The sequence below is a fragment of the Camponotus floridanus genome, unplaced genomic scaffold (genome assembly GCF_003227725.1).
Source record: "Camponotus floridanus strain SB8 unplaced genomic scaffold, Cflo_v7.5 scaffold246, whole genome shotgun sequence".
Taxonomy (NCBI): domain Eukaryota; kingdom Metazoa; phylum Arthropoda; class Insecta; order Hymenoptera; family Formicidae; genus Camponotus; species Camponotus floridanus.
Genome location: NW_020229377.1, coordinates 72,718 through 97,551, shown reverse-complemented (window position 1 = coordinate 97,551; position 24,834 = coordinate 72,718). Strand labels below are relative to the sequence as shown.

The 24,834-nt window shown below is 26.8% G+C and overlaps 2 protein-coding genes across 3 annotated transcripts; both read left to right on the top strand.

Moving 5' to 3' along the window:
* LOC105256920 (acyl-CoA Delta(11) desaturase) lies at positions 1–16,410 on the top strand. 2 transcript variants are annotated; one of them, XM_011267201.3, is made up of 6 exons: positions 1–135; positions 12,029–12,554; positions 14,337–14,467; positions 14,725–14,930; positions 15,411–15,596; positions 15,754–16,410. In XM_011267201.3, the coding sequence occupies exons 2-6, from the start codon at positions 12,293–12,295 to the stop codon at positions 16,067–16,069; spliced, it is 1,101 nt and encodes a 366-aa protein (XP_011265503.1). In that variant the 5' UTR covers positions 1–135; positions 12,029–12,292; the 3' UTR covers positions 16,070–16,410. The 2 variants fall into 2 exon arrangements, with proteins under 2 accessions (XP_011265503.1, XP_011265504.1); XM_011267202.3 differs by lacking the exon at positions 1–135 and adding an exon at positions 198–693.
* Positions 16,411–18,846: 2,436 nt separating this feature from the next.
* On the top strand, positions 18,847–22,951 carry LOC105256919 (acyl-CoA Delta(11) desaturase). The gene is made up of 6 exons (XM_011267200.3): positions 18,847–18,895; positions 19,301–19,475; positions 19,809–19,939; positions 20,708–20,913; positions 21,273–21,458; positions 22,118–22,951. The coding sequence occupies exons 2-6, from the start codon at positions 19,322–19,324 to the stop codon at positions 22,425–22,427; spliced, it is 987 nt and encodes a 328-aa protein (XP_011265502.1). The 5' UTR covers positions 18,847–18,895; positions 19,301–19,321; the 3' UTR covers positions 22,428–22,951.
* Positions 22,952–24,834: the final 1,883 nt, after the last annotated feature.

Genomic DNA, 24,834 nt, shown 5'->3' with positions numbered 1-24,834 from the left:
TATGTCGGCGCCGATTACGATGCCGCTGGCAATGTTCCGAAACGGGGGATTGTGAAGCCGGCTTGTCGCTCAGTTTGCATTCGTGCGCGCGTCCTGTCGGAAGTCGACGCGGCTTTTCTCCGGAATTTTCTACCGGTGAGTATCGGCGCATTGGTGAAGACACTCTTATCAACAGCTTGCGATTTAATTCGATCCGTTTTTAAAACGCGCAAAAACACGGCGGCAAAAATCTCGAATACATGCGTGCGAGGCGATAGAATGAGAGAAATTGTATGTTTTTTTTTTTTTAAATTACGAGGGATATATCTCCGAGAGGGTGTCAAATTCGGAGTCTTTTAATCGCAGTGACGCCGCGAACGGACGGTCTTTAAACAGCTGATCGGCACGTGTCGCTAAAAACGATGATCCAATTTTGCGGATCGCTTCTTTGTTTATACATCATGCCCTACAAAAATTGACTCTTCATCCTTTAAACAACTGATGTCGTTGATGTTTGGAATTTCGCATACGTTTATAACGAGCAAGACGATACAACTACGTGCATTTGAGTTACGAATCCGAATAAAAACTGAACCAGAGATCTGAATCCGCGAGATGGATTTATCGTTACAGCGCGTTATCGTGAAGGATCCGTGATATCTTGTTAAGTCATACGAGAGAGGAAGAACAGGAAAGTCACGTTATATTCTGCCGGTAAGTGCGCCGCTCCCGGAATCTCGATTTGGATACAGTTAGATAGGGAATAAGATACAGTTAAGATTACATACGACGTACACTTGACAAATGCTGCAAATCGTTGAAATATTCGGATAATATTCACGCGTCATATCCGTTGAGGCATGATAGATGTTGCAATCGGCAAAAACATTTGCAGATTTTGAAATTATTAGATAGTTATATTTCAAGTCAATTATCTTATCTAAAGTTCGAGGAATGAATATCCCAGTAATTTATGTATTATATACAATTTATTTTCATGTTATTTCACATTTTTTCATGTAACTCGCTATTAACATGACACACATACACACACCGTGTATTTTAATGCGCTTAACAATTCGTCGTTTATGTATCGGCAGGTAAGACATGAAAGGTACGCATGAAAGAGAGATTAAGATATATCTAGTAATCCCACAAAGTAAACTCGGCGCAAATGAGGGATGTTTCTCCGTATATATTCGAAATTGCAAATGACATAATAAGTAAACATTGTCGACCGTTTAACCATTCCATAAATCATCCATTACGGCGAATCGAGGCATGCCTGACGTCAGACTTCTTAACGACCCTAAATTGTAATATTCACTAGGAATTTTAATCGCAATAAATAATTAAAGTCAAGTGAGATTCTTAAACTTCCTCTTGTTTCTTTCTATCATTTTGTCTTTATAGAGGAACGAAAGATCAATCAAATCTCAGTTAATTTTAATTCAATGCACACAATCATGTCATGGCTACACAATTCATATTTCATGAATATCTGCCAGTCTAAAAGATTAATATTATTTTAATAATATTAGACCGTTATTAAGGTCCTCCTTTGTTTTAAGTTTAGCGTTTATATTTTTATAAGTTGTGTAATATTGAAAAGGATCTGTAGAAGATTGAAACGTGCGTTTGTCTGTCTGTTAAAATGTATGTTTTAATAATTTTTTTGCTCTGACAGATTTTTGCTTATTAAATCACTTTTCAACTTTAGTGCTCTGTCTTTGCGTTTTTAACTCTTAATTACTATTTTGTACTACCACCCATCACGGTCCAAAAGCCTTTTCTTTTTTAAATTTGTATTATTACTATACGGACTGTTAACCCTTCTTATTTTTAATTTTTAATATTATTTTCCTTTGAGAATTGATTATTTCTTAGATTATTTCTTTCTTTTTCAATATGATTTGATAAATACTTCTTATTTGATATTTTTATTTTACAAGATGTTGCTTCAAACATTTATTTTATTTATACTTATGATAAACTTGTAATAATAATTATTACTTGACGATAAACTGACTATATTCACTTTATAAATATAAAGTTTGTTTGAAAAATTTTCATGTGCTATCATATATATAATTTTAGAAAAAAAAATAATTATCAATTTACATTAAAGATTAAAATAAGGGATTCGTTAAGTTATCTTGCTAATCGATATCGATGCAATCATTTTCTTCCGATAAATTTGAGAAATAATCGATCTTCAATATAATATATATTTTCAAATCATTTTTATTGTATAAATACAATGTAGATTTTTTCAACATTTTATCCGATTTTCAAAAGAACAGCATGTCCACATGTGTGGTATATATAATTATCTGTATAGTCTAGATATTTTTTTACTGTCTAGATATTTTTTTCATCATTATTTCCACTAAATGAAGAAGTATTATGTAGGTAGAAATCTGAAAGTATTAAGTCTGAAAGTGAAAGCATATATCCCGCTATTTAATATTGTCATATGATCTTGTGAGTTGACTTCTGAACAATCCTTAAGATCATTACGCATCACTTTTATTTCCAATATAATTATTTTATTTTATTGTTAATATAATGTTAATCAATTTTTCTTTAATTTCAATATATTTACGTGCAATGATTATATTTCTGAAGATCCAGTCAAAATAAAATTATACATATTCGTATTCTTTATGCATATAGTTTAAGTCACCAATTATTATACTTAGCATTACATTACTTACTTACTAAACATCATTGTAATCAAAAGATGTTTTTCAAAAGATAAGATTAAAATGTTACAGAATAACTAACAGAGAATCACGTGACAGTTTCATTAATTATTCCATAATTGATCTACGAATGATGAAGCGTATGCTTCTTAATCTTTTAAAAATAAAAATGTAGTTTTAACCCCGAACTTTATCATATTTACATGTTTATTCATGTGATATCATTAATTCCATTTATTGTATAAATTTATATTTTGATTTAATAGATAAATATGAAAATAATTTTTATCAATCGATGGCTAAAAAGTTTGAAGATAGGATGATGCATATTTAAAATTCCATTTTATAAATATTTGACGTCATTTTTGGTGTATCGACAGATAACCTTGTCAATAAAAAATAAACAATATTTGATAATTTGCAAGATTATAATTCACTGCCTTGTTAATTAAGTTTGCGTAAATTTTTATCTATAACGACATAAATAATTATCAAATTATTCATTTATATCATATTTTTATTAAATCATGAAAATGAGTAAATGCAAGCAAGTGATCATAAAAGTATCAATTATTGGTTATTGAAACAATTAAAATTGATTAAAAATCAAAACATATTTCAAATGAATACTATAATTTGCAACAGAATTTAGAAAAAATTATGAATTTTATTCTATCATGAATTCTGTCATGAATTCTGTCGTGAATTATTAGACGTCTTTAGAGCTTAATAAATAATATAATTATTTTAAAATAATATAATTATTTTTTGCAAAAAAATGTAATAAAATTGATATGTGTTAGCTAGAGTTGAAAACTATATAAGAAGATTTTTTTTTAATTCTATCTTAAAAAATAAAATTTGGTTAATTTTTATGATACTCTCGTTGATTTATATGTCTCTTATGATTCATCATAAGTTGATTTTGAAATATTTTTTAACCATGACAGGCACTTGCTTGTTATATGTCTTATGTACATACATATGTAATAATAGGCCTAGATTTAAATATAAGATTCATCGAATGAATTTGCACTTTTTCCTAAACTTATACACGACTGATAATACTAAAATCTTAGCATATGTTTCTTTGTTATTTAATAAATTAATTTAATTAATTAAAAAGAGTGCACATTCTCTCCTCTTCTTTTCATGTCATTTTAAAATTCTTCTACACAACAAGTTTTATAAGCGATTATGTTTTTTTTTTAAATATTCCGCTCATTAATAACTGCATTAAATTTGAATTTACTTGTGTGCTTTTATTTCACGTGATAAAATCATTTTTTAAATTCTTTTTTATATAGCTTTCGCAAATTTGTTTGAAGATACTTCGAGATATTATTAAAAAGTTCTTCGACAATGAGAACAGACAGAATGAAGAATGATTCGACCGTGAACTAAATTCCGATTAAACGCACGCGGTTACAAATGAAACAAAGACAATACTACGGATGGATTGGGTCACTTCGTGAATTGTAGACTTAAATTGCCATCATGACGCCTATCTTTTGCAACAATACTTCTCTCGTCTATTGATCGCGACAATATTGCGAGAAAGCGCGTGGAATAGGATTATCTAATTTACACTTCTTGCTTTAATGCACTCTCGTCACGAAAATAATAGTGTGTGCGCTTTTAATTATCTTTTATTACATTAGAGTCTAATATGTATTTTGTAAAATTCACTCATATAGCGGAAAAATTTAAAACATATTACATAAATATATTACATAAATATATTTAATATTATTATCTTACATATATTGGAGAAAAAAATTTTATGAAAAAAATGCACTTTCTGGCAAAAAAGTCATTTATGCGGACAGTTTTTCTTTTTGTTGCTCTCACGAAGAAAATTATATTTTGTTATACTTTGTTTGTCTTTTAATTTAATAATTATTTACAATAAATCTTTGCTATATGATAGAAATATATTTAAAGCACATTGCGAAATTGATTTGAAGAGCCCAATCAAGTTGTATTCTTTATCGACTTTGATCATTAATGCGTTAAATGTCTTATTAATTAATCGCGTTAAATGTCTTATTTTAAAAAAATCATTTAACGTCCAATGAGATAAATGAAACGACAGAATGATGTATTTGCAAGTCCATTTTTTCATTTCACTGTCAATTTTTCAACTATCACGTCACTTTATGCGTCGTCGCATACCTAATCAAATAACTTTACTACCTATATCAAACTGTGGATGCTACTTTGATACTAATCTCATTGCTATTTATATCATTTGACTTTAATTGACTGCGTAGATTAATCCATAATTTAATCGGTGCGAAATTAGAGATATAACAAAGCAATAAATTATAAAAATTAATTATAATAGTTTATATTATGTCGAATTTTATACAGAAATATCGAAATAATTTAGAATGAGATATTAGAAAAAAATGACAAAGTTTCAAGTTTCATATATGTATATATATATATATATATATATATATATATATATATATATATATAACTGGAACTAATTCAAAAACAAAGTGATACATTTTTTATTATAAGAATTAATATACTTCTTATTTATTACCTTACTCAATTCTCAATCACTATCACACAAGGGAAGACTGATCAAAGTTTATCAGTAAACCTAGTTCTACGTGATTATATTTAATTAATTCTTATTATCTAAATGTTAATAATTTTTTTTTACATTGCAAATTAAATTATTTTTTATCATTTTAATTATAAAAGTTGCGTTTTTACTTGTTATATGAATAGGTATATAATTCTCAAAACAAGATAATGTGATTATAGGATATATACAGATATAGAAGATAAGTTTGTCGATGACACACCCTGTGCATATATCGTTTCATAGCAGTGAATTTCCAATGAAATTGTTGCGCTACGCGAGAGAGCCATCTTAGATTATTACAGTTCCTCAATTGAAAAGAACTCGCATTCACTCTTCCGGTGAACACTCTTCACGATGTTATTTATAGTTCATTACAAAAATACATGCTCCACACGCATGTCAAGAAATGGGAAACTGAGCAATACCTAAGACCTGGGACGCAATTAATTTAGAATTACAGTAATTGTTTCGTTAACATATATATATATGTATACGTATATATGTATATATATATATATATATATATATATATGAGATATTTTTATAGTATTCTTTAAAACGTTTATTCTGTAATGTATGCTAAAATTAATAGCATAATAAGCCTCGGAAATATTTTGCGAAAAACAATCTATATTATTATTACAAAATAAGGTACATTGTTGTTTCTTTGACAGCAAGAGTGAATACATGTATATATTAGTGAGTTCATATCAAGATTATAACATCGTTCAGTTCAAATAATGATTCATTATGCGATTAATTCATAGAACAGAGTATCAATGCTTATACGTACAATCTATATCATCTTCGTGATTTTTTATTTCTTCGCTATCGTCTGATAAGATGCATGTAGGCACAGGTGTATGTAGGCACAGGTGTATGGAATTATAGTTATCTATCCCGAGAAATAATCATAATATGATAAGAAATTTCTTGTACAAGCAATTATCCAATATTTTTAACTTCCCAGTAATATGCTTAATTGTTCCGCTTAATCGATTCAATTCGATTTCATAATCTATGCCAAATATATTTTTCCGATTATAACGAAATGAATCAGTTTCTGAGAAATGATTCACTGAATTAGTCGATAGCAGATTAAAAAACAAAATAATTTTGTTATATTTAATTGTAATAAAGTCTGTTTGTGTTTTATAACTTATAATTTATAATTTTATAATTTTTGCATGAATTCTTCAGCAAGATAACTTATTATGTTAAGAGTAGACCGATTAAATTATACAAAATAGATAGTATTGAAATGCGAGAATGTGAATGACTTTATACTGATAAGAAAATTAAACCCTCTTTATATGTACATACTTACAATCTATAGCGCCACTGAAACAAGGCATTTATCTCATTTCCGGTGATATAACGTATGTATGCGGCACGAAAATCTTTCTAACTTTAAAATATAATTTTATTTCCAATATAAATTATACATATAGTTAATTTATATCATATATAAATTATAATTATATAAAGAAAAAAATAATAAAATATAAAATAATTTTTATAATAATGATAAAATAATATATTTTAAAAAAAAATCGGCTAAAATAAATATTTTCAATTTTTATGATTATTAAAATTAAAAATAGCTAATTTTCAAATAATTTAGTTTAATTATTCCGGCAAAATAAAAACAAAAATGCGATGCAAAATGGCATTGAACCATTGTTACATGAATACTTCGCAAACAACTAAATGAATTAAAAAACAAGTAATATAATATCTAATAAAAGGAGGTCAGTAGGAAATAATACAGTACCGCGTTGCGACAGAATGTCATATTCCTACATACGTTTATCATTGTCAAAGATTGAAAGTGTGATATTTGAAACCGCATTTGCGAACGAGGAAATATCGATCGTATGCGATGCATTTGTTTGGAATTGTCAAGCAGCAGATATCACACGATTCGTGCTGCTGAATCTCGCGGATCAATTTTCGCAATTAGATAACGAGTTGTGTTTAATGTCGCACGTATAATAATAATCATTACATTACACATTGCGTGTATTGTCTACATAAATATTTTTTAAAATCTATAATTATTCTATTAAATATTTTGCGAAAATATTATTCGTACCAATAATTATCAAAATATGTAATACTTCATGGAAATACAAAAAAATTAAAAAGATATATATTTAAGTGAAAAAATTAATAGGATATACATGCACGCACACGCATAGTATAATTTTTCAAGGAATTAAAATCAATAGGAATAATATACTTTATGCATAATGATGTTTTAATATATTTTTCCATTTAAATGTTAAAAAATATTTAAATATAACTTTATAAAAAAACAGATTAGATTTGATGAGAGAACTCTTGCTTGCTAAAAAATTCATTAAATTATTATTTCCAGAAACATTAAAAAATATAATTTAAATGTCGTTTATTTCCGTATATTTAATTATTAATAAAGCTATTAAAGATACAAAAAAAGATCATCAAAATTTCTATTGTTCAGATAGTACTTACATGTGCAACATTTATTGTGCACAGAAGGAGATTGATATGTAATTCCGGCACATTCAAATTCCGAAGTCTACATTCCTACATGCTATGAATTGACCCTTAAATTCTAAATAGATCGAAAGTGGTCTCATAATGGGATTGGTCTGACGCCCACATAATTAAGTCGATCGGAAAACTTTTGAACTCAAGATAACTTTCTTAAATTTTTCATACAAAACAAAAATAGAATTAACTCTTTATAATTCCTATTATCTCATGAAAATTAAGTTGAATAATGATATGCACTGATAATAAGAGAAAAAGAAAAAAGTCCAATTTTATATGGATCTTTATACAAAGGAATAAATGCAAATTTGATGCATATTATGTTTCTTTGAAACGAATGATCTTGTAGATGATCTTGTACATCACAAATGTGAAAAGTGAACAAATAATTTAAAATGGAATTTAAAAGAGACCGGAAAACAATTTTTTATTTTTTTATTTTTTTAAGAAACAACGTAAATGCAAATAAATCTTGTCTTTTAATTAATTTTAGGTAGATTTAATTTTAAAATTTAAGTTTAAATCTACAAGATTAACAGATATATTATCAAGATATATATTTAATTTTAAAATATTAAATATCCTATAATAAAAAATAGTATTTATATCAAGTTTGAAAGATATAGAGAAAAAAATCATATTTTAATTTTTATCCCGCATCATTTTGTTTATCAAATGTGCATATTATTTTAAACAACTTATATTTTATTCGCTTTTAATAAGAATATTATTTTGTCTTCATTATTGTGTCGGTTTAATACATTTGAAGAGTAGAACAAATAAGTAGTTTAAGTAAGCAATAAGAGAAATTAGTTTAATGAGAAACTTATTATTGTTACATAAATTGATATTGACCAAATGTTAAAAAATGTTCGATGTCTTTTGACATTATTAACATCTATTCAAAATATTATTAAACTCTCGTTTAAGAATTTTTCATTATTATCTTCCTTCTATTATAGCTCCAAGCGTTCTTATATAGATAACACTCTCTAAGCAATACGTCCTATATAATCGACTTTATGCGATAGTTCGTCTATTGATCGTATGTTCTCGTTAGTAAATCGATAATATTACATTGTATAGTATATGATCTATATATAGAAATAATAAATTGAAAATCAATCACTATAATTTTGCAGAGAATATACGTGCGCATTTCCAATGTAATAATATAATGATATTGATATAATTGATGTTCAGCACATTAATCGTACTATATAAAAAAATATTATTAATATCTAACAGATGAGTGTAAAATAGAACGAGGATCGCTTGCGTGGATTACGTCACGCTTGTCATAAATCTCTTTGTCATGTTTTGGTTAACCTCTGCATTGTAAGCAGAATATAAGATTGGTCAAAAAAGTATCACATAACGTTTTTATGACAACCACCGGAATACTGAGAATGTTGATGACTATTGGCAACATGGACGTTGCTATTGCGACGCGACAAGACGCAACAGCTCGTTCTTCAGAGCACTCAAGAACGTCAATCGATTGAATATCTAGGCAACAAGAAAAAGGTCTGAAAGAGAGACGCGTGAAAACCCTATAAGACATAATATTCCTAAAATATTGTATAAATATTATTAGTTAATAATATTTATATAATAATATTTAATAATATTTAATATTTTAGGAATATTATTAGTTAATAATATTTACAATATCCTAGGAATATTGTATGCTTATAGGGAACATACTTTTTTCTTAAATATTTATAAAATCCAAATTCTCAGGATTGAGTGTATATACATATCAACTATAATAAAATTTATATTATGCTACAATTTTCAAAATTTATTATTATTGCTACAATTAACGTTATTTTAATATCTTATGGAATTATGTATACGCTTTTCAAATTCTTCTTTAAACTCATACATTTTCTAATATAATATCATAAATAATCTTAAATTGCAATAGATTCTTTGCTTCATATTTGTCGATCATTCGAGCATCGTGCTTCTTTCTTGAAATTGAAATTAATAAAAAAATTTATAAGAAAAATTTATAATAAGAAGTTTTATGAATCTAAGATGCAACATTTCTGCTCAAGTATTACATCTACGCTGTGTGGCAATTAAATCTTAGTTTTAACAAAATTTAATAGATATAAGAGTATCCTATTTTATTTTAATCCATTAATATATATCGTATTGAATAACTACATTCTATAATTTTTGTTGCAAAAAAACCATGTATTATTATGATTATTTTTCTAATATTGAAACATTATGCAAAATTGTAATAATTTTTTTATATAATTTTGTGTAAGAGATATTAATATAATATCATGAACAAAAAAAAATAAATAACATATAAATAATATAAACACTCATACTTTTTTGTATGTGCAATAATAAGAATTTTGTATATTTTAAATAATTTAGATTTATTATTAGTGGGAAAAATGTATATACAAAGCATTAGCAAATTTAAAATAGTCTAATTTCACACATATGATAGAGGACGCAACGAATTATTTTCGAGTTGAAGTTTATTAATCGATGGATCGATTCTCTTGTCATTGAAGTTTGACATTGAAGTTCAGATGAATAATTGTCAATCAATTATCAATGGATATTGTATCGTTATATGGGCGATTTTCTGACAAACATAAATCGCACTTTGTGAGAAAATTAGTTGAGAAAATTCATTGCAAAAATTTCATTGCGTAAGTAGGTGATGAGAGATATGAAGAGAGAGATTCAATATTTTAAATTATTTTAAAATTATAATCTGTATTTTTTGAGATTGGATGAACTTGTAATTATAAGAATAACGATGTGTTATAAATGTATATATATGTGATAGTCGGTTATTATTATGAGAAATAATTACTTGATTTTTACTACATGCTATGCCTGCGTAATACGTATAGCATTACTGCGCTTTAAGCTATAGCGTCATTTTACTACACTGTTATCGCTCTACTGCTATCACTCTTACAAATTAGATTACCAAGTATATTCATTATATTTTAATTTTATGAGTTTGGTTTTTTTAATTTTAGTTTTTTTATACCGTTATACAATTTGGTGCCGCGATAGAAACTTATATGAAACATATATCGGCATTTGTTCATAGGATATCGTTCCTGATAAAACAATAAATAGATTTTTCTAATTACTCAATTGATGATACGCTTTAAGAAGCTTATATATAACTATTCTACATATTAACTTTTATCGTATTATATTTTGATTATATAAAAATACGAACCGTAGAAACAGTGTACAGTATGTGCTTAGATAAATACTTTTATATACATATACATATGTGTGCACGTGTTACTTACGTCATTATTATATTTATCAATAGTATAGTCATCAATATAGTTATCACACATACATGGGGTTATCAATATATTTATCCGAGAATTATGAATGTAATGCACTGTAATATTGCAAATTATTATTTTCTATCTATTTTATGAATATCTGATTCGTGTGCAACTCGTGTTACGAACATGTTAACTGCAAGATTATTCGTAAATAGTTAGTAATCTATTTAATATTTAACGTATTGAGTCGAGAATTTACAGATTATCACGTATTTGTCATAGTTTAAACATGGAAAACATTCTGGCGGTTATGCTCGGCTGATTTACATGCTGAAACATACGTAACGTGTTAATGATAAGCAACCTTGCTTTGAATTCACATATATTCATATAGTTTTGAAAATATTGTTAGACATTTGGTGACTATAAAAAAACTAAGATTGATTCCGTATAATCCATGCTCTGTAAATTAAGATAATTTCAACGTCAATAATTGAAAATTAATAATGATAAAAAGTTAATCTTGTATTAATGTGCACAGCTGATCAAATATGATCGAGTGAATTGAACAAGCACAAACAATGAGAGAGATGAAACAATGATAATCTAATATTATATAATAATAGTAGAATAAATAAAATAAATAATCTTTTGATAACGCATTTTCAAGAATACTTGGAAACATATAATCTTATCGAATAAGCTTACAGTGACATTATCAGCAATCAGTATGTTTTGAAATATGATTGTTTTTGATTTAGATTATTCCAGTTTAGGCTACTCCACGTGAAATTATAAGAGATATTCTCGACATTATTTTCAGAATAAATTTTTTAACAAATCTGACGTTATTTTTATGCAATTGACGCATTGTCGAGAAAGAGATATTAAACGATGTACATTTCTTTTTTCAGAGTACTGCTTATTATTGTTTTGTGCCAAATTAAATTTGATTCGAGGCTCATTCCTATATCACTTCCACGTGATAGAACAACGCAACCAAAATCGCGTCACGCGCATTGGCCAACTTTGAGAAAGCTACTTGAAATGCAGAGCAGCGGTTGAGCCGATTCGCGTGCCGGAAGATCGACGGCGGGCTTATCGGCGACAAATAGTCCCCAGGTGTACTTACGAGAGTATCACGAAGACGCGACGGAAGAGACGCGTTTTCATTGAGAATGTCGCCGGGCGAAGAGAAAACATCGCCCATCATGTGCACCACGCCGGAGATGGAGATTTACAGCGCGACGCTTAAGAGGCGACAGATCGCGAACGTGGACGAAGCGATAGCGCAGAAGGATGTCGAGTCAACGGCCAAGGACGTATATGTACCGCGGATCAAGTGGCTGGATCTCAGCGCGCAAATCTTCATTCACGCTGGTTTCCTCTATGGGCTGTACCTGGTGCTTACGCAAGCGAAATTGCTTACGACGCTATGGGGTGAGAGAAATTTCCTTGATACATTTAGCGTCTGTCGCTTACTTCCAACTTTTGCAATTTCAATGTTCTTTAATGTGCGAATATCGACTCGTTTATCGAAAAGAATATTTTTTATAGCTTTTTGTAAGAATATTTTTTTTAACCGCAGCACCATAATTTTGATAAGAATATCTTTTCATGAATTTTACTTTTTAATTCTATATAATTAAGTTATAAATTCAAATTTTTTTTAATGATTTTATAATAATTATGTATAATAATTCGAGCTTGAATACTACATAATTATAATAATTTTATTATATAATGCATGAATTGATGTTAGAATTATTTCATGTGTTGATCTAGAATGATCCTTGAAATGTGGGAATGTTGGAAGTAAATATTAATTTATTGTTAATTGCAATGACACAAGAAGATAGTCATCTGTAATTTCGCATCGTTTGCGATTAATCACGATACATAATGTCAGAGTACTGTAACGCTGGCGTCATAAGCACACAAAATACTAGAAATATACCAAGAAATACTATCAAATACTATATAAAATAATTATACCGGTAATAACTATATCAATTTATTCTTTATCTACGAACCTGTTATTTTTACAATGCATTTACAATTGTTTTGAATGAAATCACGTAATAGACAATTCGTAGATGTCTCAGCTGTTATATTTACAATTTTTCTTTGCAAATTACTTTATGCGTAAGTAAATGTAAATTACTTTATATATGTTACAATGGTCGTTGAGTATTTAAAAATTATTTTATCATAATTATTTATTATCTTATAAAAAAAATAGTGAAAAAAATTCATATTAAAAACAAATTAATCCCTCTTGATGTCTTTGTTGTCATATCTTTTTTAAACTCTTAATTGCAATGTAAATTTGCATTTTTTTCTTTCGCTATGTTAATTTCCCACATATAAATCGAAATGTTCATCGATATAGCCGTAAAAATCAGTCTAGCTCGTCATGCATATGCAAGCGCCAAGATGCCGGGCGCCTGGCAAGTAAATTCGCAATAGCCGCGTACAACTTACCCACATTCTACGGAGCTTGAATCACGCACGACATTGTGAGAAATGAATGACAGGGTGCAACCACGCGCGATGCATACGATGAAATTACGGCGAAAGTACGGTAACGGGATGTACGATTATGCGAACGCACGTGTTTGTATTCGATTTGACATTTATAGCCGGTAAGCCTGCTGGCGTAAAATGAAAAAGTAAACCGCGATAACAATACCGTGTCTCGGATTTCTATATTTGCGGTAACATGTTCCACGACATAACAAATACAACTTTACGTTTTAAGTAATTGAAGAACACGAGAAAAGAATGCTAATAAAAAACGCTCACAATTTATTTAGCTCAGTTACTTATTTTATTTATTATGCTTATTACTTTTATTATCAACCTCGAAAATTGTCTATCCTTCTTAAAAAAAATCAACGTTAAACAGAAAATATGAGAACATTTGAAATAAGAAAACAAGTTATGAATGTGTGTGTATATATGAATACTAAATAATGAAGAGAAAAATGGGAGTTGCAATGATTTAAAATATTATATTATCACATATATGTGTGGGCGCGCCAAGGATTTGGAGTCATTGCATATTGAAAAAAAAAATTTGCAAATATTGAAAAAGCGTAAAATCCAATTCTTAGTAAATGACTCCTCGAATACTTCAATCTCGTTGCTCCACTTTAATCATCCGCATGTGTATAGTCTTAAATATACATTTTGATGGATATGTGCTTTTTATGATTATAGTGTTCATAACGATTTATACGTCCGGCTTTGGCATTACGGCTGGCGTTCATAGATTATGGTCGCACAAGGCTTACAAAGCAAAGTGGCCTCTACGTCTGCTTCTAGTCTTACTGTTCACGATAACAGGACAAGTACGTAAGCTTTTTACATAAGAACTATAATTTTTGCATAATGTTTTCTTTGTTAATGGATCGTTAGAAAATAAGATATTTATAACCGCATTCTTATCAAATTCAAAAAAGTATAATTTAAAAACTTAAGAATCTTTTATGTTTTCATATATATTTCATATATATATATATGAATATGTAATATATTTATCTGCGAAGAACATGAAAGTTAACGATTTTTTGCAAGGACTCTTTTTAACAATAGTCTTTTTATACAGAGAGATGTGTACACGTGGGCGTTGGACCATAGGGTGCATCACAAATATAGTGAAACCGACGGGGATCCGCATGACGTAAGGAGAGGTTTTTTCTTTGCGCACGTGGGGTGGCTTTTTACGACACCCCATCCCGATGTCGTTGCCAAACGCAAAGCAATCGACATGAGCGACTTGGAAACGGATTCCATAGTTATGTGGCAGAAAAGGTTATTGACTTACATTCAACCATTTATTTATACCGTTTTTTTTCAGCATGTGAAATGTATGAAAATATATGAGAATAGGAGTGATATATACGTGGGTCGTTTGATAAGTTTGGTAAATTTCCGTGAAATTCAACGAGTATTTTGTAAGTTTTGAGACAGTCTATTTTTTCAACGGTTAAAAAATTGGATCTCGTTCTACCAAGTGTATAGACCTCAATGGAGACTATGTTGAGAAATAACGTAGATTTTTTTCCAAAACAATGTGTTTTACTTGCTTTTTTACCAAATTTATCAAACGACCCTCGTATGTATATATACATATATATATATATATATATATATATATATATATATATATATCAGAAAGAGACCTCTCCATCATTTTGTAATATTTATATGATTTAGGAAATCTTCACTACATTGTTTCTTTCTCAGATACGTAACATCGAGATCAATAATATTATTTAATTTATCTCGCAGATTGTACATACCTCTATTTGCGCTTCTGACCATTGGACTTCCGGTGATAGTTCCTTATTACTACTGGTCGGAATCATTATGGATTTCATTCTGGGTGAACTTCAATTTCCGCTTCTGCATAAATCTAAACATAGCCTTTTGCGTCAATAGCGTGGCGCACTTGTGGGGACAGAAGCCCTATGACAAGTACGTATTGAATCATGGTGTGAACCTATCAAGAAAAAAAACTGTGGTCATTTTCTCGTATAATAGAACGATCGAGAATTAGCAATTATTTAATCCAATAAATTATTTTCATATGATACAAATTCCAAATGATAAGTAATTTGATGATGATTCGTAGGAACATTTCGCCAGTCGAGAACTTCGCAGTATCGATCGCATCGCTCGGCGAGGGATATCACAATTATCACCATGTATTTCCATGGGATTATAAGACTAGCGAATTAGGCGATTATTCATTCAATCTCACTACCGGTTTTATTGACACTTTCGCACGGATCGGTTGGGCCTACGATCGAAAGTACGTCTCGCCGGAGATGATCCATCGCAGAGCGCATCGATGCGGCGATGGGAGCCACGTTTGGGGTTACGGTGACGTCGACATATCGGAGGATGATCAAACGGAGTTGGATATGATGAATAATCACGAATTGTGAGACTGAGAACGTGGAATCGTATCGTGATCCTTTCGGATGGATCGAAAATATATATCGAGAATATTTCCTTAGTTATCGTACACGGACATTTCTCTCGCAGAAACAAGAACTGGAGTAAAACTGATACGGAGATGTGTGATTCTCTGTGATTTTGAATTCCACGCCCAAAGTACTATATTGCCAAGAAATATTTATATTCCAATGGTTATGGTTATTTGATGAAATGTTTTAATCAAAACGCACAGTGTTGATTCTCGATTATAAAGCGCGAGTAGAAAATTAATCTTCTCTTTAATTATGAAAATTACATAAATCAAAGACCATTTATAAAATTTATTGTAATAAAAAAAAATTAAAACTTATCTATTATTTATTTATGAAATCTGTATGTTGTATCACTATTTGAAATGAGAAAATAATAAATAGCGAAGTATCGAGATAATCAATAATTATAAAATCGCATAATCGAGAGTTCATCGTTTACGATATATAAGAGAGTCACTGTTTATATATACAATATATAATACGTATATAATTGTTATTTATTACAATTTTAGCTGCAATATGAAAATTTCTATTTTATTATAATACAAAGTACAAGTATTAATGTAAAGAAATCGAATTATTGTATATTGGTATTTTCCGATAAATTTATATATTCTCACAACATTTTCTTTTAAACCTTCAGCAAAGAAATAATACCCAAAATTTCCTAATTTTAATTTAAAAATTAACATAAAGGTGATTCTTGAATTACACATATTATCATATTTACAATTACACATATTATAGGACTTTAATTAAAAAATGATAAATAAAAATCAGAAAATTAAAAAATGAAAGAACATTACAATATCTTATGATGACAATATTTTTAATATAAATTTAATTTTAAATATATTATAATAATATAATAAAATTATATATTTAAACAATAAATAAAATTAATAAATATAAAAAATAAATATAAAATATACAAAAGTGACTGAAATGTAGGCGAAACTTTTCATGTAAAAATTTATTAACGAAAAAAAATGAAATCTGTAATAAAACTGTTAAAATTTTGCTATACATATGTCTTCATGATCATCGTTGATATGGCTTTCATGTGCTGATGAAAGAAAAAAAGAAACTATACGTACTATGACTCTGAACAGCACATACAACTTGCGTTTTCAATTTCATGGTTTTTCTTGCAGTTTTTCATTTATTTTAACTCTAGCAATAGTGATAGAATTCTAAACTTTAGCAATCTATGTGAAATTTCGACGCCGATACTTTATTGTTTACTAAAAACTTTATGATTATTATGATACAAATTGTACTAGCTGCCTCAGTCATCCTGTTATATAATTGACTGAAGAACTTTGAAATTCTACTTCTTCTCATATTATTATAAACACTTAAATTTGTACGTTAATGCTGCTGTTTTTCCTAACTAAATTTTTTATTTTATACAAAAAGTTTTCTCGTTTATATTTAAATATTTTCATATATTTAATAATATAATATATTACTTGTCTTTGTATATTTAATAATAATAAAATAAATTAATTTTTAATGAAAAGAATATGTTGTTTATAATTCCTATTTTAATATATTTTTTGATATTTATTTTTATCGATTATATGCTCTTATTTTTTTTCAAACTTTATAAAATTTTTTAAATGAATTAATTCCATTCTTATCATATATAATTTCTATCATATAATAAATTCTTATATTCATTATATTTAGTTCAATATATTTATTTTTATTATGTGCCTAAACAATAATAAATGTTTAATATTATATATATTTTAAATAAACACTACAATCATAAAATTTTCATAAAACTTTCAATCGTAAAAATTTTTTTAGCAATGTATTGCAATTCAAGAAACATTTAATTAATTTGATAAAATCCTAAAGCGTATTTGAGAGTATATAAAGTTATAAAATTATAAATAATATAAAAATACTGCACAACTATAATGTCCGTTAAATATATTTCAGATACATTTTTAATCCGAATAACAAATTACATTTAAATCCACAAAAAATTAATTAAAATGTATCTGATTTTAAACATTATTGCTGCATTGAAAATAATTATTGCTAGAATCGCAATTGAAGAATAATTAATTTGTATTGCTTTGATTTCTGCTTGAAATAAATCGAAATGAATCATGCATTTTGTTAAAAAGAAAGATTCGCAACAATTATACTAATTTATATTATTTATAAATTACTGCGCAAATAAATTATGCATTAGACAAATATTTTAAATAAATTAAAATAATATACGATTTTTTTAAATGTTTATTTCAATTTTATTATAATTTTTTTTAATGACTTATTTTTTTCTCATAATTACCTTATACCTATAGCATATATGTATAAATACAAGTTGAAAAATAAGTTCTCTGTTAATTATATTGTATATTTAGTTAATTTTTAATTATATTATATATTTAGTTAACTTGTATTTAATTTCATAACCGCATTTCCAAAGCTTTCACATAAATCTGTTAAATATATGTGATATATACTTTATAAACATGAATATGAAATTTTTAGAAGAAAAACAAGAAATTTTGTGACGCATGAGAAACAAGAAATTTCATGAAGATAAGCAACAAATTCAATGTACATAATATCTGTGTACGACCAACAAACGGCATAAAAGTTTTGAATACAGGAAATGACTAGGGAAAAGTAACTCATTTTTGTTGATAATGAAATTCCAAATAGGGTCGTAAGGCCAAAACATCCTCGACGATGCTTTGCCATAATTTTATTTCCGAAGTAGTTTCAGTGTAACGTTCAACATAACTGTCTCGAGAAGTAAGATATCAGAGATATTTATTTTTTATTAAAAAAAATATACATACGAGTTTTGATATTTTCCGCAATTTGACTTTTATTCATAATTACTTTTCGAGAGAAGAAAGAGTTTCTATTGTTTTATATATTTTTCAATTTCATTATTTAGTTAAAAAATTTCGGTTTTCAAAAATCTTTAAAAGATCTTTAATTCAATCATTCCTTGAGTATACATAATAATTTATCAATATCTATACGTATGAAATTCTCTATGTATTACAACTTCTTAGCAAAGATAATAATTATTAATTACTTGAAATGTAATAATTATTTATTATAATTGTTACTATTACAAATGTTATCAAATACTATTTAATTTCTTGCACATATATTCATTCTTTGCATTCTTTATGTTCTTTGTGACAGGATTTTAATTGTGATATCAACATGAAAGAAAAAGAAGAGAACAGCACTAAGAAAGAAATAGAAAAGCGATCTGTAAATTGGGTTCTTGTTCTTTTTTATCTATACCTTCATATCCTCGGTATTGCCGGGATGTATTTTCTATTTACCAAAGCGAAATGGATTACGGTATTTTATCGTGAGTATATGCATATTTTTTACATATTATTATATAGAACTACAATCAAAAAATCACACATGTATAAATAGAATTAGTTAATTCTCTATTCTAGATCTGTTTATTTTGAGATGATTGGAATAAGAATCTCATTGTAATATTCAAAAGAATATCAATATTATTAATTAACGATTGTTACAATTAAATATTCTATTAGATAAAAAATACGAGATTTAAATATATTCTTCAAATCCTCTGTTGATATATGTATATCTTTTTTCACAACATGATTTTCTTCTCTCGATAAATTCTGATAGTTATTTAACAGATGGTTTGGTGTTTCGCTGATTTCAGTTTTATTCCTCGTCACGATGAGTTCCATAGCATTGACAGCCGGTGTACATCGATTATATGCACATTCAACTTTTGCCGCAACATCGCAACTTAAACTCTTCATTATGCTAGCACATACTCTTGCAGGCGTAGTAAGTATTTTAAGATTTACATGCCAATAAAATACTTATATATTAATATCCAAATGATTTAACATCGTACCAATTAGTAAAAAATAATTTCTAGAATAAAAGATTCTTTTACATTATGGCAATAATACACATTACTTTCGATACAGTTCTTTATATGCATTTTTTGTAGTGCGTTCATTAATGTAATGCGTTTTAGATATTATTTATTAATATATACAAATCGCTTAAGACTCATTCCCATTTTATTTTTTAAAAGACAATTTATTGCCTTTTCTTAATGATCTTTCATATTTTTCTTTAATTTTACATCTTTTATTCTGAAATAACGAAAGGATAGAAGAGTGTTATTATATTCAATATATTTTTGATATTATATAAAAAATGATCGCGCAGTATAATTATTATTGATGTCATTTATATATGACATTATTATGTAATTAAAAATATGTTTATTCGAAACATTATATAACAAATATGTATATATATATATATATATATATATATATATATATATATGTATTATTATATAATTAATTATGATAAACGCTAGATTAATTAGTATTTAGTAAGTCAATGCAATGTTAAACATAAGCATTTACAATAGGGAATGACTATCCAGAAATTATATAATGGAAGGCAGAACTAAAGCCAGAATTATTTTCTGAAAATTTTTATCTAGCATTTACTTTGAAAAATCTTTTAATGGTAAATACATAAAAAATATGATAAAAATTATAATAATAATCATAAAGATCTGTTTGTTTTCAGGGTCCGATACAAGACTATGTATTTTGGCATAGAATGCATCATCTATATTATGGGACTGAAAGAGATCCGTATAATCATCAAAAAGGATTTTTTTATTCTCATTTCATTAGCAATATTTTATCAACACCTTCTGACATAAAAGAGTATGGAAGAGACATCGACATGCGCGATGTTGAAGCGGATGGATATGTTTGGACTCAACGAAAGTATGTATTTTTCAATATGACTCAAATATTTTATATAGAAACTTTATAAAGAACATAGGAAGCATACACATATTTATTTAAATAAAAATAATACGAAATATAGGGCTATTTATACACATATATGTACTTATAATACGATAGAATTTAAATAATAGTATGGAGCTGGATGAACAGAAAATTCTATATCATAATATATGCCAGAGAGAAAAATTTGGTATATATATTAACATTACATATAAGAAAATTTTATATATATATATAATTTTTCTCTGGATATATTCTCATATATTCTGTTTCATTATAATATATATCAATTCACATATTTAAATAAAACATATTTAAATAAATGTATTACATAGGTTTTATTGGATACTTTTTATCGTGTTTGGACTTCTACTACCCATCAACGTGCCTATGGAATATTGGGGTGAATCGTTGGTTAATTCTTTTCTGATCATTGGTGCAACACGACTGATGATAACTACAAACATTTCTTGGCTTGTAAACAGTGCCTTGTTAGTCTGGGGACTAGAAAGAGGAGCTAAGTTAATATCTTTTTTTGATACCATCTCACTTTTCTATAAAGTCTTGTTCAAGATACCGAAGAGTCACAGTACTATTATTATCAATAGGGATGGTATATATTATAAATAGCGCTTAACGAAATCTTACAAGGATATTTTGTTATAAATGCTATGTATAAATTATTATTTTGTCAAAGATAAAATAATACACATTCTCCAAGTTTAAACCGATTTTTTATTTTTTAGATTAAACAAAACAATAATATATTATAAACGATAATATATGATGATAATTTCATGTAATTTCTCGTATATTTTAGTTACATGCTTTTCTCGATTTAATATATTAATAACACTTATACACATATACTCATAAAATTAAAAAAAAAAAAAAAATATATATATATATATATATATATATATATATATATTAATATATTAATATATATATATATATATATCAATATATATATATATATTAATATATAAATATATATATATTATATTAAATATATATTTTTATATTGATAAAAAATTTCCCATATAAAAGTATTTATTTATTCTTTATTTATCTTTCTTGATAAATAATCATATTTTATATATCTTCTTTGTAATTAGTACAATCTTTTGCACAGCAAGTTAATTTCATTTGGTTCTAACAACTGATATTTACATTTCAGATATCCGGTTGACGATAACTCTGTATTCTTTTTGTCAAAATCTTATTGGCTAAATTACCACTACCAGCTACCTTGGGATTGGAAAAATGACGAATTTGGTACTTATGAAAGAGGTTTCAACACTTTTATCATCAAAATGTGGCGCGAACTCGGACTCATCAATGAGATGAAGACCACTACCAGCAATGAAGTACGAGACGCTCTTTGTAAAGTTGCCATGTCAGAGATGACATTAGAAGAAGCTAAAGATGAATTGAAAAGAAACGCAGAGGCAGCAGCTTACAAGGAGAAGCTAATGTTTCATCACTAGGGAAATAAATTCGCAAGAATGTCGCGAATTAATAAAAAATATGTAATTAAAATTTTTTTCGATTTTTTTAAATGTCAATTAAAATACAAAATCTTTTGTATATTTATTACCCAAGTAGCACAAAAATAGCACTTTTTGATGTATTTCAAAACTTATGATTATTCTTATTACCTGAAGAAAAGGAATTAATATATAACAAACATTAATTATTAATATATAACAAACATAAAACAAACATTTTATTAAAATTGTAATAAGACAATATAAATCTAATTTATATACATTTCTCGATCATGATCCACTCGTGACGTATCGTTCTTGAATTGAAATATGTATATACATTATATAAAATGACATTCATTGAAAAATAAATTTAACTAATAAAAAAAGATTAAAATACCGAATAATCATTTATACTTTATAACGTCATAGAATGTCTATATTGTTGCAACTGAAAATGTATAACAATTTAATATTATGAAAGTATAAGATATTAAAAACAAGAAAGCAATGTGCACACAAAATATGTTTCTTTTTACTTAAAAATATTTTTTTATTAAAATGATTTAAACATAAATATCTTATTTTAATTATTAATATCATAATTCATTATGTATAATACAATATAATAGAATCATGCGACTCTTCTTACAATTAATAATAATAATATCAATAATTGTGTGTTCTTGACGGCATAATCATGACAATATCATTTTTCGTGTTTGTTATATATTGGATTAAATATATATTAGATATTCGACTAAATGTTATAAATTGGAATAAATAGAATTATAATTTAAATATCAAGAACTAAAAGTAATATAAAAACTACTAGAAGTTTCAATAAACCTAAAAACAGAAATACCTAGAAACCTAGTAAACATAGGAATTTGTTATAGCATCAAATTGAAAATTAATGCACTAACCAATATTAGAACGATTGTCACAGAAAATTAATTTATAGTAGGAATCACCTGCGTCCTTTACTATATTTTTGATTCTTCGCGTTAGATCAGTAATCTGAAATTCGAAGGCGAGGAATTACGTCCTATAAAAAAGTAATCTAATAAAAAAGAAAAAAAAGAACTAAAATTTTTCTTGTTCTCCTATTACATGTTTTCTACGTGATTATTCTAAAAAAGAAAAAGATAGTGCAACAATAAAAAATAACGATATTATCATTCGGTTATATGTCATGAGAATAAGTAATTAAAAGAAAATTCTATAATAGCGGAGGAGCTCAATCCCGGAAGATTTCTAGAATAGAGAAATTCGTCTGTAAAAAAATCATACAAAAATGTTATAATTAATAAAACATTTAATCAGTTGTTTTGAATATCACAAAATGAAACGCTCTGCATTTTCATATACACGATTTTGTGTGAAAAAAATAAATAAAATTTATTTTATATCGGTAAGTTCGATTTTAGATTGAAAAGAATTTAATTTTTAATTCATCTTATTTCACCATATTTTTATATTATTAACACTGCAATAATTATTTCTTGAATTTTGATGTCAATTTCTAGATATTAATTAAACAATATGTATTGTTACTATTAAACGTCATTATACATATCCATAAGTCGCAAATTACAGAGTTGATAATTATACTTGTTTTGATTTACGCAATCCTCTTTATTATTACCAATGCGTAAATTTTTTTTTATATTCATAAATTTCTTTCTGTCCTTCAAACACAAGTAATTTATTTATCGCATTCATGGTATTTATAAACTAATACAATAAGTGAGAAACAGTACTAAATGAAAAATAAACATTTAATAAAATTGCAATGCATTCAATGTGTAAAGAAATAAATATCTTATCGCATCACAAAAAAATAAAAAAATTTTTGTATCTATAATATGCGTTATATAAAAAGAGAAAAAGAAAAGAAACAAATATAATTTTTATCATTACAGATAACATTTTGTTGTTTTTGGAGTGATCATAACATTATTTAAAATCGATTTTGATCGCCGAGATAGTATCGTAGATGGTATCCAGATTTGCGCATTACAAAACAAATTATTTATTTTGAGAACTTTCAATTTTAGTCAATAATTGTACGTTCAAATTAAACAACAATTTAGTCAATTTAGTAAATTAGTCAAAAAATAATTCTTTTATACATATGTATCTGTATCAAATTCCCATAATTTTCGTTCATACATTATAATATTATTAATACATAATAATCAATATAATTTCTATAAAAAAATTGATTGACAGATGAATTTATCTACGAAGATGAAAAACGAAATTTAAAGGTATTTTATACATTTTTTCTTTCTCTCTTTTCATTGCATTATCATTGTTTGCGCGTTATCTTAAGAGGTACAAAATTAATACATTTGATTCCAATTATATATAGTCCTGTTTCCTCCATATTATATATACAAAT

What these genes read in the sequence shown, in the direction of transcription:
- LOC105256919 (XM_011267200.3), top strand. Translation starts at nt 19,322, where the DNA reads ATGAAAGAAAAAGAAGAGAACAGCACTAAGAAAGAAATAGAAAAGCGA. An exon ending in CACATACTCTTGCAGGCGTA is followed by an intron (nt 19,940 to 20,707) that starts GTAAGTATTTTA and finishes GTTTGTTTTCAG; the next exon opens with GGTCCGATACAAGACTATGT. An exon ending in TATGTTTGGACTCAACGAAA is followed by an intron (nt 20,914 to 21,272) that starts GTATGTATTTTT and finishes TGTATTACATAG; the next exon opens with GTTTTATTGGATACTTTTTA.
- LOC105256920 (XM_011267201.3), top strand. Translation starts at nt 12,293, where the DNA reads ATGTCGCCGGGCGAAGAGAAAACATCGCCCATCATGTGCACCACGCCG. An exon ending in ATTGCTTACGACGCTATGGG is followed by an intron (nt 12,555 to 14,336) that starts GTGAGAGAAATT and finishes TTATGATTATAG; the next exon opens with TGTTCATAACGATTTATACG. An exon ending in TGTTCACGATAACAGGACAA is followed by an intron (nt 14,468 to 14,724) that starts GTACGTAAGCTT and finishes CTTTTTATACAG; the next exon opens with AGAGATGTGTACACGTGGGC.